The 16,047-nt window shown below is 37.4% G+C and overlaps 1 protein-coding gene across 1 annotated transcript in view; it reads left to right on the top strand.

Moving 5' to 3' along the window:
- TRPM6 (transient receptor potential cation channel subfamily M member 6) overlaps positions 1–16,047 on the top strand; it is a 161,530-nt gene that overhangs the window by 132,561 nt on the left and 12,922 nt on the right. The window contains exons 29-35 of the mRNA XM_017543237.2: positions 2,950–3,041; positions 4,605–4,663; positions 7,742–7,767; positions 11,172–11,219; positions 12,691–12,756; positions 14,982–15,268; positions 15,541–15,623. Of these exons, the coding sequence (XP_017398726.1) occupies positions 2,950–3,041; positions 4,605–4,663; positions 7,742–7,767; positions 11,172–11,219; positions 12,691–12,756; positions 14,982–15,268; positions 15,541–15,623 (661 nt within the window). The remainder of the gene's footprint in view (positions 1–2,949; positions 3,042–4,604; positions 4,664–7,741; positions 7,768–11,171; positions 11,220–12,690; positions 12,757–14,981; positions 15,269–15,540; positions 15,624–16,047) is intronic.

The raw sequence follows: 16,047 nt of genomic DNA, 5'->3' as shown, positions 1-16,047 counted from the left end.
TTTTTTTTTTTTTTTTTAGTTTTTTCAATTCTTAAAATACATGTGACACTGATATGGACTGCCACACAGAATTCAGTGGGCTAAGTTATATTTGGTTATTTACTACTGCCTACATTTAGTGTTTATTCTATGGGCAATTAACTCTTAAGCTTAATAATGGCGTTTGTAGAGGAGAAAAGATGGATCAACTAGCTAGGAATGAATACTATGAGCTAGGCATGGATGGTGAAATAGGTCTGGACAGGTAAGATGAGGGCAGATTGTGAACAGAAAAGATAGCAACGATCAGAACTTTGTACTTCTTGCATTAGACAAGAGACCTTTACCAATTTTTAAACAGAAAGGACTAAGTGATTAAGGAGTCATAAGGCTTTAAAAATGTTTACTGAACTTAAGGTGCAAATAGACTTTGTATTGAAATTTATGCTGTTACACTTCTCTAAAAATCTGCTTGCTCGTATGGTCAGTGGTTCTCAACCAAGGGTTGATTTTATACGTTCTCCTCACTTTTTCCATGGGACAATTGGCAGTGTCCGGAGATATTTTTGTTGTCATAACTGAAGGGAATGCTCTTGTTGCCTAGTGAGTAGAGACCAGAGATGCTGTTAAGCATCTTCAACGCACGGGATAGGTCCTCATGACAGTTAGCCAGCCCAAAATGTGATTGCTAGGGTGGAGAAACCCTGATTTTATGTTTAAAAATACTGATTTGTCTGTTAAGTCACCAAGAATCAAGTGGACTCTAAGCTGAAAGAGACATTAGAAATTAAATTAGTCAGTACCCCCTCAATTTATAGATATAGCTCAAGGGCATAATTGCCTTGACTTTAATCACACTGTTTATTAGAGACCATAAATTTAAATAAATCAAATCCCACACCTAAAGACCTGGTTCCAGGACCAATTATAAATAGATTTATTTTATTTATAAATGTCATACATTTATATTATATATATTATGTATTTTTTTAATAAATAGTGTAATTTATGTTTAGGATATTGTGTATCATTCTTAAATTATTTATGTTCTTGCCAATGAGTTTCAAACATAGAGAGATGCAAGTGGCAGGAAGTTTCCGGGAAAGAATCTCATTAAGTCAGATGATCAGAGAGGGAGGTAAGGCTAGGGAAATAGGCTGATCCGAGTGCCTGGCTAATCTGAGTGGGTAATGAGGCCCACTGTCTTCCTTGAACCACATCCAGAGTTGAGAAGCTTATTTTTTTGAAATGTGTCTGAGTTAATAATTGAAAACAAATTAAAAAATAAAAGTTTGTGCCAGATGTGGTGGCTCAAGCCTGTAATCCCAGCACTTTGGGAGGCCAAGGCAGGTGGATCACGAGGTCAAGAGATCGAGACCATCCTGGTCAACATGGTGAAAGCCCATCTCTACTAAAAATACAAAACATTAGCTGGGCATGGTGGCACGTGCCTGTAATCCCAGCTACTCAGGAGGTTGAGGCAGGAGAATTGCCTGAACCCAGGAGGCGGAGGTTGCGGTGAGCTGAGATCGCGCCATTGCACTCCAGCCTGGGTAACAAGAGTGAAACTCCGTCTCAAAAAAAAAAAAAAAAAAAAAAAGTTTGTGGATAGGCAGATGCCCTGTCAGGTAGCATTCTCTCTCTCTGTTATTTTAAAGATAGGATCTGGCTGTGTCACCCAAGCTGGAGCATAGTTGCACAATCACAGCTTACTGCAGCCTTGACCGCCTTGGCTTAAATGATCCTTCCACCTCAGCCTCCCGAGTAGCTGGGACTATAGCATGTGCCACCATGCCTGGCTAATCATGTTTATTTTTTGTAGAGATAGGGGTCTCACTATGTTACCCAGACTGGTCTCAAACTCCTGTCCTCAAGTGAGGCACCTTTCTTGACCTCCTAAAGTGCTGAGATTACAGGCATGAGCCAGTCACTCCACTTGGCCATCGTATAGTATTTTTTACACTTCTTGTATACTTTTTTTTTCCCCACACAGAATTATTAGGGAAAAATGCAACTGTTATCTCCTATTTTTAGTCAGGACTCCTAATAAGTATTATTCTCAGAATTAATCCAACCAATTATTCATTAAATATTTATTATGCATCTACTCTATGCAATAACCCTGTAGATACCAGCTGCAAAAAGAATAACAGTAATGATCCTCATCATCCTTTTTAACAAAAGGCTAAAAATTAAATCTATTTATTTGATGGCATTCCTTTCTATCATTCTTTTTTTTGAGACAGAGTCTTACCCTGTTGCCCAGGCTGGAGTGCAGTGGCATGATCACAGCTCACTGCAACCTCTGCCTCCCGCGTTCAAGCGATTCTTCTCCCTCTCAAGTAGCTGGGATTACAGGTATACGCCAGCATACACAGCTAATTTTTATATTTTTAGTACAGACAGGGTTTCTCCATGTATGGCAGGCTGGTCTCGAACTCCTGACCTCAGGTGATCTGCCCACCTTGGCCTCCCAAAGTGCTGGAATTACAGGTGTAAGCCACCACACCCGGCCTCTATCATTCTTTTGTTTTTGTTCTTTTTAAGTAGCCTACTACGATGTTTGGTGCAGTTGCTAAGGAAGGATTTCTGACTAGACTAGGAATGGAATTAAATTTCACATATTTTAAATAAAGCATGTACAGTAGTGTGCAGGAGAAGGTAAATATAAAAAATTAGTAAAGGTATCTTATAAGAGGACAGATCATTTAATTCTTGACTTCGATAGAGAAGTGTAAGTTGTTATACGTGAAAGTAACTATAGAAGAATAGAAAGAGAATATATAGTTTTCAACCTCTTGAGGAAAAAAAGGATAAAGGAAACTTGGTAAAACTTGCTAAAAACAGAAAAAGAAAACTATATCCAAGTTTAAATGAATGTACTGTGTTCAGATTTTTCTATTTGGGAACAGTGATTTGAATGTAACACATTTTCATGTATTTTCTAATCTTTCTCTTCCTCTTTACAAGGTGTAGAACCTTATATACATCAGAAAATGAAAATTAAAGACATTGGACAATGTGCTGTACAAGTCAGTGATCACCTAAAGCAGTCTCAAGAGGTAAAAATATTTTAGTAGTTAAAAAAAAAATTTGAGCATGGAATGCTTCTCTTGACTTATGCCCATTTTACCTTTATGTCCCATAATTGGCTTCTCCTTTTTGTTGGCATTCTGTTTAATCTTTGTTTTGAAGCTATGCTCAGTTGAATTCCTGTTCTATTTTTTCAGTCCTCTCCACATTATTCTTTCTCTGACATTCTTCTTTATACAATTTACCTATCTGCCCAATAATTTATCCTGGAGATGTCTGGCATGAGAGAGAAAGAATTCAGGAGTTTTTGAAACTGTTTTCAAATACATGAAAGTTGTCGTATGGAAGAAAAATAAGCTATTTTCTATACACTTTTGAGAGGTAGATCTAGAATCAACATATAGAAGCTACTGGGAGACAGATTTCAGCCCAATCTGAGGAGAAATTTTTAGCAATTGGAGCTTTCCAAGCATGGAATGATTTATTTCTGGAAGTAGTGAGTCCCTCACTAGTGCGATCAGTCAAGCATAGGCTGAACAAACCTCTTTGCAGGCTTGATGGAGGGGATTCAAACCTTGCAGGGTATGGGACCCTTAGTGCTTCTTCAATGCTGAGATTCTCTGGTTTTGCAGTCTGTTTTTCTTGCCATCTAAAAATATGTGCCTTGTTTTAGTGCCGTACACCACGTGGGAACTTTGAATAGTTAGCTTAACTCAGGAAACCAAATTTTAAGTCTTTGTTTAAATATTATCTGTTTGAACTTGAGAATGGTTGAGACATGACCTTTATGGATGTATACTAACAACCTTAGATATTCTTGTAGGAATAGGATCTGTAAAAGATTTTCAAAGTAAAGTGTCAGACTACTTGAGGATAATTGGAAGCAGGGACCTGTGTTCAGATTCTGGCTCTGCCACTTTCTACGTTTAAAAGCTATGTACATCAGTTAACCTATGAGCTTCATTAGCTGTATCTTTAAAGTGATACTAATGCCATCCTTATGAGATTATTGCTAGTGGACAGCAAAAACAACAGATGAAAATGCCTACCTAGAGTCATGCCTATAGTATACTAGGTCTCAGGAAATAATTGAATTTGAGTAGGAAGTCGAATGAGGTAAATCCAAGGTAATGTTATTTTTAAATAATTATCATCACCTGAGATGATAATCTTTTGATGATAAGACATAGCAATGTGATGATCTGTGTTGTCTGTCAACTTGTACCTTCATTCTTTCTCTCAAGTCATTAGCTGATTGTGTATGTTCAGCCTTGAGTAACTGATTGTGTATGTTGAGTCCTCATTTTCTATGTTTGGTCTGTAAAAAGTTTCATATATTACATTTTCTCTTTGATATCTCCTTACGGGTAATTTCATTCTGTTAAAGTTCATCAACACACTGAGTTACTCTGATGTTGCACTCACATTATGCATCTTTCTAGCTTGGGTTTAGCATGTGTTTTAAAAGAAGAATATTGAGGTAGATGAAAAATGAAATGTCCTCCAAGGAGTGTGTTTGGCAGAGGCATTCCTGGAAACTTGGGATGGGGCTATGTTGAGCACACACATAATGGCCTTTCCCTTCTGCTCAGGATCTCAGCAAAAACTCTTTGTGGAATTCCAGGAGCACCACCCTCAATAGGAACTCCCTGTGAGTATTTCCAAATGTTTATCTTTAAGAGTCTTTGGCTTCTTTTTTTTTTCAACTTGGTTAGGAACAAAGGTTTAATTTAGTCAGAAAGGGAGAAAAAAGAAATGTGTGTCAAATGACAATATTTTTCTTTTGTTAGCAGAATGAAAATGATTTCTTCTCCAAATTTTCCTGTTTCTGGCAACAAGATCTCACCTGAGTGCCTTTTAAGAATATAACGAAACACATACTCCTACAACAAATTAAACATTTGCCTTTTCAGTGTCAAAACACACATGGAATAATGATTATCATATCTTTTTGGATAGATAAGATTATGAATTTGCATAAAAGAGTAGAAATAAATCTGTCTTGCTTAAAGAAACAGACTTAGACTGAACACCTGATTATGTTTATTCTTTAATTTTAAAAATAATTATTTTTTCCTTAAATTTTTTCCTTTCAGTTTATAAGGCATATCTTTTTTATTTTTGGTTTCTCAGTAACATCCTACTCATTAATGTAGTAACTCTGAGAAAGACTGAGACAGAGAGGGAGAGGAAGTCAGGATGGAGAGAGAAAGAATAGAGAACTCACATGGTTATAGACATGAGTATCCTCCTGGAATTTTATTAATATATATTTAGAGAAATAAAATTTGAAGACAAACCAAGCAAAGATTATTCTATTTAATTTGTAGTATTTTTTGGACTTTTCTAGTTGCATCATCAAATTATTAATACAGGTAGAATTCAAAACCATCTGCTCTATGGAAGTGCCAATTGATACCCAGGAGGTAGAACGCGACTTTCAGTTTGCGGTCAGCTCTATTAGAGATGGTCTTTCTCAAGAGTTCCCATCATGGACCCTGTGCAAGCCTGCCTCCAGACTTAAAGGACACATGACTTTCTTCTCCCAAAGTTTCAGTAGTTCGTGTTCATGCAGAGTAGTGGGTTATTGCAGCATGAAATTAAACAATAATCGTAATTGTACTTTCTTCCTTAAGGATCTTAAATACTGAAGATATTCTTTGAATGTATTTATTCAGACTTGCCTGTGGCCACCTGTGCATTTGAGCAGGGCAAGTAGCAATTTAAAGAGAACTAATTTCAGCCTGTGAACATTTAGGGGCCACGTGGGCTAATGAAACTGATTTGTAGGCTTGTCCAGAGACATTCACAGACTCATTTGTAGGCATCTGCTTTGCATAGTTCAGGAACCCTTCAGTTTAATTGATCCAGAACAACACAAACACCGTTACATCTTATATATGTAGTGTGATCACATAGCTAATTAAAAAAAAAACAACTGCTTTTTAATTAGCTTAGAGTATACACAGTAAATGACTTACATACATATCTGGTGCTGGTTTTTCTATAAAAACACTTGCAGGGCTGAAAACTATTGATAAGATAGGGATAAGATGTAACTAATAATTCTCTTTTAAAATATGTATAGTCATGCATCAATTAACAGGGATACATTCTGAGAAGTATCATTAGGTGATTTCATCATTGCATAAACATAGAGTACATTTAAACAAACCTAGATGGACTAGCCTCCTACACACCTAGGCTATATAGTCTAGTTTATTGTTCCTAGGCTACAAACCTGTATAGCATGTTACTGTACTGACTACTGTAAGCAATGGTATTTGTTTATCTAAATACAAAAAGGTACAGTAAAAATACAGTATCAAAGATAAAAAAGGGTACAACCATACAGGATGCTTACAATGAATGGAGCTTGCAGGACTAGAAGCTTGCTCTGGGTGTCAGAGTGGATGAGTGGTGAAAGAATGTGAAGGCCTAGGACATTACAAGACCGGAGATTTCATATGTACACTTAGGCTACACTAAATTTATGTATTTTTTTCTTTTTTAAATAATCAGTTAACCTTAGCTTTACTGTAACTTTTTAACTTTATAAACTTTAAATTTTAAAAAATCTTTTTGACTCTTTCACTATAATACTTAGCTTAAAACCCAAATACATTGTATAGCTGTACAAAAATGTTTTTTATATTCTTATTCTAGAAGGCTTTTTCTGTTTTTAAATTTATTTATTTATTTTTACTTCTTAAGAAAAAATATGAAGACACAATTACACACATTAGGCTAGGCCTACACGGGGTCACTGTCATCAATATCACTGTCTTTTGCCTCCACATCTTGTCCCACTGGAAGGTCTTCAGGGGCAAGAACATGATGGAGCCATCACCTCCTATGATAACAATGCCTTCTTCTGGATACCTCCTGAAAGACCTGCTAGAGGCTGTTTACAGTTAACTTAAAAAGAAAAGTAGAAGGAGTGCATGCTAAGAGAATGAAAAAGAGCATAGTATAATAAATACATAAACCAGTAACATAGTCATCCATCATGATCATCAAGTATTATGTACTGTACATAGTTGTATGTGCTATATTTTTATCTGGCAGCACAGCAGGCTTATTTATACCAGCATAATCACAAACATGTAAGTAATGCATTATGCTGTGACATTATGATGGCTAAGACGTCCCTAGGTATTCAGAATTTTTCAGCTCCATTATAATCTATGGGATGGGATGGGCACACACAGTGGCTCATGCCTGTAATCACAGCACTTTGGGAGGCCAAGGTGGGCAGATCACCTGAGGTCAGGAGTTTGAGTCCAGCCTGACCAATATGGTGAAACCCTGTCTCTTCTAAAAAAACAAACAAACAAACAAACAAAGAAAAACTCCAAAATTAGCTGGGCATGGTGGTGGGCGCCTTTAAGTCTCAGCTACTTGGGAGGCTGAGACAGAATAATTACTTGAACCCAGGAGGCGGAGGTTGCAGTGAGTCGAGATCATACCACTGCGCTCCAGCCTGAGCAACAGAGTGAGGCTCCATCTCAATAAATAAATAAATTAATTAATTAATTAATAATAAATAAATAATCTATGTGACCATTGTAATATATGCTGTCTATCATTGACCAAAACATCATTATGTAGTACATGACTGTGCATGTATTTTACATGTATATAAAATGTATACTCTGTGTTGTAACTGTTTCACATGCTGTTTTTTTGATCATTATAAGATCTAAACAACTTCATTTTTTTCAAACAGGCTGAAAAGTTCAAATGGAATTGACAGTAAGTTTTTCTGTTTAAACATTTTATTTTTATTTTTTCATCCTTTTAATGCTGAGTTTCATTGTCCTGCTGATATTTTTGTCATTCTTGAAATTGTATTTATGATTTTTGTCTACCATACAATGTAGAAAGTTCAGTAGAAGAGTAGAAAGTTGAATATCTTTCTTCAGACAAATTGGGATTGATGTCTGGTTTAAAACTTTTTGAATGACCTGTTTCTGACTGTTGTTTCCCCATTTTCTGTGCGAATGAGGGTATAACCACTGAGCTCATTTTTACCTCTCACCAATTCTTACTGTCCTTTTGTTTTTTCACACATTGCCCATTAAGATCCATTTATGAGATTGTTATGTGGATGCCTTTTCCTGTATGGCTTTGGTAAGATCTGGGGCCCCAAATGGCTAAATAGGACTAGGTCATGTGAGACAGCTCCCTGATAAAGCCAGTATAGTTACTCTCAAACTTTACTACAATTTACAAATTCCTTACCATATTCTTGAGCCCTTGATGTAAAGGCACCTTCATCTTCTGTGTTCTTGTTCCATCACATTTTCTTGGGTTTCCAGGACCCCCTTTGCAGTTGATTCCTTCTCCTCAGCCTACTAACAAGCTTAGGCTGTTTTCTATACAAAATAAAAAATAATCTTTTTCTTGATTTAGTGAGCTTTCAAGCATCTACCTCCAAATTAATAGAAAAAGCAATTAACATTTGATCTTCAGCCCATGGGGTGTGCCCCTCCACTTCCTGAAACTCCACTACAACTGCTGGCTCACATGACTCTTCTCAGTTCTCATTGAACTCATGGCATTCGGTATTGACCATTTTCCCTTTACGGCATCCGCTCTTTTCTATGTTTCCTTGAGGCTCTTCTTTGGATGTTCTACTTCTTTGTTGACTTACGTTTGGTCTTTCTGAGAGCCTCTTCCTTCATGCAAGCTAGAAATTTTAGTCATTTACAATCTCCTCCTCACCCCATTGCTCTTAGCCATTAACCTTGCCTTCTAACTCCGTCCCTCTGCCACCACTCCCCACCCCTACATTTTAAAAGCCATCTGTTTGGTCTACGCTATTGCTCCTGCCTTAAAACTACTGTCATTTATTTCTTGAAACAAAAAGTGTATACTTTATTTGCCCTTGAGTTTGTCTTGACATTCTGATTGGTTTCTCTCCTTTTAAACTTTTCTATGTTCTTATCAGAATTATCTTTATGAATGGTAAATCATCACTTAAGTAGAAGCCTTCAATGGCTCCCTGTTACCCAAAGATGGACTGAAAACCCCTGAGTTTTTTCTCAACACTCCTGAAAGCTTGATATCAATCCAAATTTCCAGGCACATAGGCATGATACCTTTCATTCATTATTTCTGCCTTGCAAAATATGACTGACCACATAGTAACACCTCCATGTGGAGGTCTAAAAGGTACCCCAAACAAAATGTTCCAGCATTGTCCTCATCTCAGGAAATGGCAACTCTGTCCTCCCAGTTCCTGAAGCTGAAGTCTTGCAATCATACTTGTCTTCCATTTTTTCACATCCCTACGTCCCATCTATCAGTAAACCTTTCAACATGTATCAAGAATCTGATCCACGTTGCTACTTCCACATAACGTCATTTTTAAGCAATCATAATCTCTTCGTTGGATTATAGTATGGCCTCTAAACTATTGCTCTCTGATAGTCTTTTTCCAGAAACAGCCAGAATAATCCTTTTAAACTGAAAATTGAACTGAGTCACTCTTGCTCAAATGATATTCCTCCTCACTTGGCAAAAGCAAAGTTCAAAAACAGTCTACAATACCTTGTTGTTCTGCTTTCCAGCCACCCTCCAACCGCATTTCTCTCAGTGCATTTCACTGTGGCTACAATCTCCTCCTTAAACATGACAAGCACGAACCTGCCCCAGGGAATTTGCACTTGCTGATACCTATCACTAGAATACTCTTCATTTATTCATATTGCTGTCCCCTCTCTTCCTTCAACTCTTTGCTCAAATTTCACGTTATGAAAGAGGCTTTGCCTAACCATCCTGTATCAAACATCAACTTTCCTATTCCCCATGCTTTCTAACTCTCTTAAGTTGATGTGTACACACACACACACACACACACACACAGGCAGACACACTACTATATGCACTATATATTTATTTATTGTCTATTTTCCTTGACTAGAATGTAACCAGAGACTTATCTGTTTTGATTACTGCTCTTCCTCTTGGGCATAGACCAGAGCCTGGCACATAGTAGGTATTCAATAAATGTATATTGAATAAATACGAATATGGTCTCACAGCTCCTTAACTAGTGAAGCCAGAACTGAAACTCAGCTTTATCAGACTGATACTCATACCCTTTAAGCATTCACATGGTTTATTAAGGCCCTATCTTCCAGGTGGAATTAATGTGTTCCATAAACCGTTGTATATCCCTTTATTACATATATTACTTAAACTGTATTGTGATTCTAGTTACCAGTCTCTTTCTTCTAATACATTTAATTTTCTATATGGTGGGAACCACATCTTACCCATATCTCTCATGAGTGGAATACTTTTTGTTTTTATTGATGACTTCAGAAAGGAACAGTCTTTTCTGCTGATCTTACTTTTTACCAGCACTCCCCAAAGGAAGTGATTCTCATTCCTTTCCTTATCCAGCAACAAAAAGCCAGACAGATCTGCAAAGTTGGGCTCATTATGCTACTTATTCTACTAGATATAAAGCAGTTGCCATCATGAGACCAAAGTTCTCCACTTTAATTTTTATTTTTATGAAGTAGCAAAACTATTGCAAGGGCTTTCTCTAGAGCCTTGTAATTTAGGACTGGAGCAGACAGAAGAGAATGAGTTAAACTTGGAAGAGGTTTTCCAACACATAGTCCTTGTGTAACCAAACAAATCTCTTGGTGCTATATTATCCACCCTCTTCTTTGTTTCCAATATATAGCTCTTAATGTGTTTTCATCATTTTGTTGTTATTTTAGGTCAGTGAAGTAGTCTGTTAATAACTTGGTATTAATACTGTCTTTTTGTGAGTACTGCATCTTGGTAGGGAGCTCAGAGAATCATGCTTCTGGGATGTCGTGAAGTATGATGGGCAGCGGAGTGCCTTCTGAAACCCAGAGGTGTAATTGGTTCAGAGGAAATCTATCTTTGAGGCTAATATTACCTGTCTTTATTCAATTCCCTATATAAATATGTTTGGAGATATTACATTGATGATTGGAAACTGTCAGGATACCATGCACAATAATGTGGTTAAAAGATATTAGGCAAGCTTTTTTGAATACTGAGAAGCTATTCTGATTAACCTGTTCAATAATAACTTTGAAGTCAATATATTCATAAGCATGTATTTATCTCCAGCCACGTAATTAAAATGTCAATCTTCTCTCTAATTTCAGAGATCTCAGCCTCCTTAAAAAGCCCTCAAGAGCCTCACCATTATTCAGGTAGGATACATGTGCACACAGACATGTCAGCTGAGCTAAACATCTATACTTCCGCGTTTGTAAACAGAAACATTGACGAATTTCATGTTATTAACATGGCTCCCAACCTGAAAAGGTATTGTTCACCTTGATGGTAAGAACATTCCAATTTCTAACCTTGCCATTGACTTGGGAATACGAGTTTTCAGAATTTAAGAGAATTTGGATTTTTGCAAAATGTTTGCATTTCCAAGTTCCGAATTGCAAAGAAGAAAGATGACCTTGAGATCTAAAAATTATTTGCAAGCTCAAAGCCAGCCCCAAACCAGAGATCTCAATGTTTTGGACTGGGGAAAAGGCAGATCTGAAAGTAGTTATTTGAAAGGAGGGTTTTGTACTCTCACTGAGCCCTCAGCGACTATGATCACGGAATGAATGCCAACCCCACAGAGTGAGTTCAACAAAGATGTTATCAAACAGAGATGTCAAGGGTCTCGACTCTCTTAAGCAACATCACTTCACAGTGTTTCAGTTGTCTTTCCTTCAAAGTGGGAATAATTGTACTTGCCCTTCCTGAGGAACAGTCTGCCAAAGGGCTAGTTGAGAATTAAGAGGAAAACACTTTGAAATGCAAAGCAATATAAAAGCAACTGGACTTGTGCCATTGGGTGGTTTCTTGGGGGCCATTGGTCTCAGTGTTGCATGAGATAATACATGGGCAAGCCTTTTACCAATCTAAAGGTTGGTACATGAGTACAAGCTTATTGGTGCAGTAATTACTGTTATAATTATATGAGGTTATTTGTTCAGGGTTTAGTAATAGACTGCCTTATCCTGAATTCTCCTTTGTAGTGAATAGAGTTGCAGTAGATTCCACACTCCTCAATCCAGGCTCTTATAACTGGGTCTTTCAGCTCGGCAGTAATCTATTATTTTGACTCCAGCCATCAACTTAAGAAAGTCTCTAGTGAGAAATACTGTAACTCATATTGACTCTGAGCTGTTAGATTATGGCTTTTACCAGGAAAATGCAGATCACTTGCTTCTAATTAAAATCAGTCTTCAGCTCTCTCTGGAAAAAGAAGATGAACTGTGCGAAATGAACAGTAGGTGTCCCCACAGTCCACTGTGCTTTGGATTTGCTTTGGAAAGGAAAACCAAAGTCCACAGATTAAAATGCCATTTAAAAGAAAGTTACACATATGTATGGATTAGTATGTGATTTGGGATTCAGGAGAGTGGAGGTGATAGCCCTACCTCAGACCATGTGACATAATCTCATATTAAATGCCTCTAAAACTGGGATATCTTTCCTGTTTAAACCACAGTTTATTTTTAAGACAGTATTATAGATTATATTTTTGATAATGGCAAAAATAAAGAGGTCTTTGAAATTAAATAGCATTATGTGAATATATTGATGTGGAGAGGCTTTCTGTAAATTCAGCCCACTGATGCATACTTAAAATAGAAAATCTGTTTTTGTTTGCAGCCATTGAAAGGAATAATTTAATGAGGCTTTCTCAGACCATACCATTTACACCAATCCAACTGTTTGGTGAGTAGCATTTCTACCTTCCTGAGGTTATGCCAGGACAGAGGCATCAAATCTGAGTGAATCAAAGGAGAAACCCTGTTGCATTATTTTAGCTGAAAATTTTGTTTTGTTGATAGTTGTAGTTTAGTGAGATTCATTTTCGAAAATGGAAACTCCTGTTAACTGTTAAGGTCAGCATTCAGGGACAAAATCTAATACTATGGGAATAAGACCTATAATGAGCAGCAGTTGGGAAGAAAGCAATAATGTTGCACCTGGCATTCACTGACTCAAGGCTGGAAGTAAGTAGGAAAGAAAAGAACAAGCCAACCATTTATAATAAGCACAGGAGAAAGCGATAAATGTCAATATGGTGCAAGCCAACAGGCATCTGAAGAGAAATGCTTTGTGTATTGTTTTTTGTTTGTTTGGTTTTGTGTACACTAATTGCTCTTACCTCAGACTGCAAATGTCATTTTAAAAGTCTGGAGAAGAAAAGAAAAACAAGCTCACGCTGGCCAAAGCTACCAAAATTTCTCTGTCTGGCAGGGTAAGGCATGAGCAAGTTGACAATATAGCAAGGGTCCCCAAACTGTCCTTGATATTGATGCTTCTCATACTGTTCACCTGGTGACAGACCAGGTTTGCTTCTGACTATTAATGCAGATGCCTTCTCCTTCCATTTGGCCCCATGGCTGGCTTTGCAAATCAGTAGCTCTGCTCTAAAGCCTCTAGGGATTTAGAACTCTAAGATGCTTCAGTGGCATTTATCTGGGCACCAAGAATAAAGATTTGAAAAGTTGTTACTGAGCATTACCTAGATGTATTTATTGGTGAGGAATTAGATGCAAGAGTGAGGGAATGGATTCTTTTCTTGGCAAACCAGTACAGCGTTCATTAAAAATACAAAACAAAACAAAAACGACTATTTGAAGGAAGCAAAGGTGTAAGGAGGACATGGAACACCAGCTGGGGCTGGACAGAAGTTGTATATAGATTACGTTGCTTTGTTAAGAAACATTAAACCTTGACTTAGTAGTATTTAGGTTCATTAGGAGTTTCTCCCTCTTCAATAGCCTAAAAGTGGAAGCTATGTAGCAGTTAAGTAGCATTTTGTGTCTAAAATCCTTTAAGTGGGATTGAGTTTGTATCTGAGGCTGTAATTGACTTTAGCCATGTTAGCCTATTTAATCTTTACAGCAGCCCAATGTAAATAGTATTTTCATCCCCATTTTTCTGATGGGGAAACCGAGGCTTTAAGTAACTTGTCCAAAGGGACAAAGGAAGGAGGGAGAGGCTCTGGGATATGACCTTGGCACTGTTTGACTCAGCTAAGTTAAACCATGCATTTTCAATGGACTAATATCACCCCCAGAAAAAAAGAAGTTTTTTCTTTTAATGGTCTAAAGCACAGATCTACGTATAGCACATAAGCAGATATACAGAATATTTTTAATACAAGTTGAGCTTGTAGTAAATCCAAGCTGAAATCCATCTGAAATCCAAAATGCTCCAAAGTCTGAAACTTTTTGAGTGCTAATATGATACCACAAGTGGAAAATTCCCACACCTGACCTCATGTGACAGGTCAGAGTCAAGATACTTTCAAAACTTTGTTTTATGCACAAGATTATTAAAAATTATCATATACAAGTTCCATTAGGCTATATGTATAAGGTGTATATGAAACATAAATAAATTTTCTGTTTGGACTTGGGTCCCATCCCCAATATACATCATTATGTATATGCAGATATTCCAAAAATCTGAAAAAATCTGACATTTGAAACACTTCTGGTCCTAAGCATTTTGGATAAGGGATATGCAACCTGTATTATGTCATGAGAAGAACAATTAGAAGAGAATGTCTAATTAGGCTCCTTAGGGGGATGATAATGAACAACACCATCAGATTAAACCATCTCTTTAAAAGTATTTGTCATTAGCAAAAGAAGCATGTCCTTACTACTTTGTTTTTGTTCAGTTATAGTCTACAGTAAGAAAAGCTTAATTCTTTTGTACACTCTGATACTTTGTCCCTTCTCCTCTTCCCCACGTCTACTAGACAGTAAGTAACATGGAAACATGGCCAGATTCATGTCCTTACTCTGTTCTGTTCCCTGCTAGCCCCATTCTCCTCTGGTCATTTGGGTAACTGAACTGATTCTGCATTGATGTTTGGGATATTATCCAAGTCACAGTCATGGCAATCTTATTGAACTCCTCACCTTCACTTCTCTTTGCAGCAGGAGAAGAAATAACTGTCTACAGGTTGGAGGAGAGTTCCCCTTTAAACCTTGATATAAGCGTGTCCTCCTGGTCTCAGCGTGGGAGAGCTGCAATGATCCAGGTGTTGTCCCGAGAGGAGATGGATGGGGGCCTACGTAAAGCTATGAGAGTCGTCAGCACTTGGTCTGAGGATAACATTCTGAAGCCGGGACAGGTTTTCATTGTCAAGTCCTTTCTTCCTGAGGTTGTGCGGACATGGTGTAAGATATTCCAGGAGAGCACTGTGCTTCATCTTTGCCTCAGGGTAAGTCTGAAACTCAGAGACCCATAGCCCAGAGGGACAAGTCAAAGAAAAGAGATCTGGCTACATCCTTATCTAAGGCCATTATCTTCAACCCAAAGGGAGCCTATTATTTTTTAGAGGTAGTATTGCTTTGTGGGACTTTTGCTTTTGGGACAGGCAGTGGTGGGAGCTGAATAAGGCTAAAAATCACATTCGGGTAGCCTATAGTAATTTCATGGTTATAGCTGTACAACAGTAAACCAATATTTTTATCAGTGCTTCCCATTTTGTAGGAAATTCAGCAACAGAGAGCTGCTCAGAAATTGATCTATACCTTCAACCAAGTGAAACCACAAACCATTCCCTACACACCAAGGTAAGAAAACATTGGCACCTTGGCCCTTTATTTTAAGTAGGAATTTCTATCTATCTCTTCTCAGCCCATAACTCATGAGAAATCATATCCATGGGGAAATTCCACATGATCTTATTTTTGGATTCTTCCATAATTTCAGGACTGGCAAAAGGAGAATTAGAGATCCCAGGCATACCTTCCTGTTGATCACTGAACTAAGAGGTTCAGAGGCTGTACCTAACAGTTCAGTTATGTGAAACAGACAGACCTTGGGTGTTATTATTAATGTCCAGGGGAATTATGGCAGAAAAAATATTCTTATTGTAAGCATGGTCTCTTCCCCAAATATCTTATCGACAGTAGGAATTTTATAAGAATAAACTCTTGTTACTTTCACTTGAGTGTCTTCATACACTTGCATTCATTTATTGAGACACACACAGGT

This window comes from Cebus imitator, unplaced genomic scaffold (genome assembly GCF_001604975.1).
Source record: "Cebus imitator isolate Cc_AM_T3 unplaced genomic scaffold, Cebus_imitator-1.0 Scaffold150, whole genome shotgun sequence".
Lineage (NCBI taxonomy): Eukaryota > Metazoa > Chordata > Mammalia > Primates > Cebidae > Cebus > Cebus imitator.
Note: the sequence above shows the minus strand (reverse complement) of the source record. Positions and strands in the feature narration are given on the sequence as shown.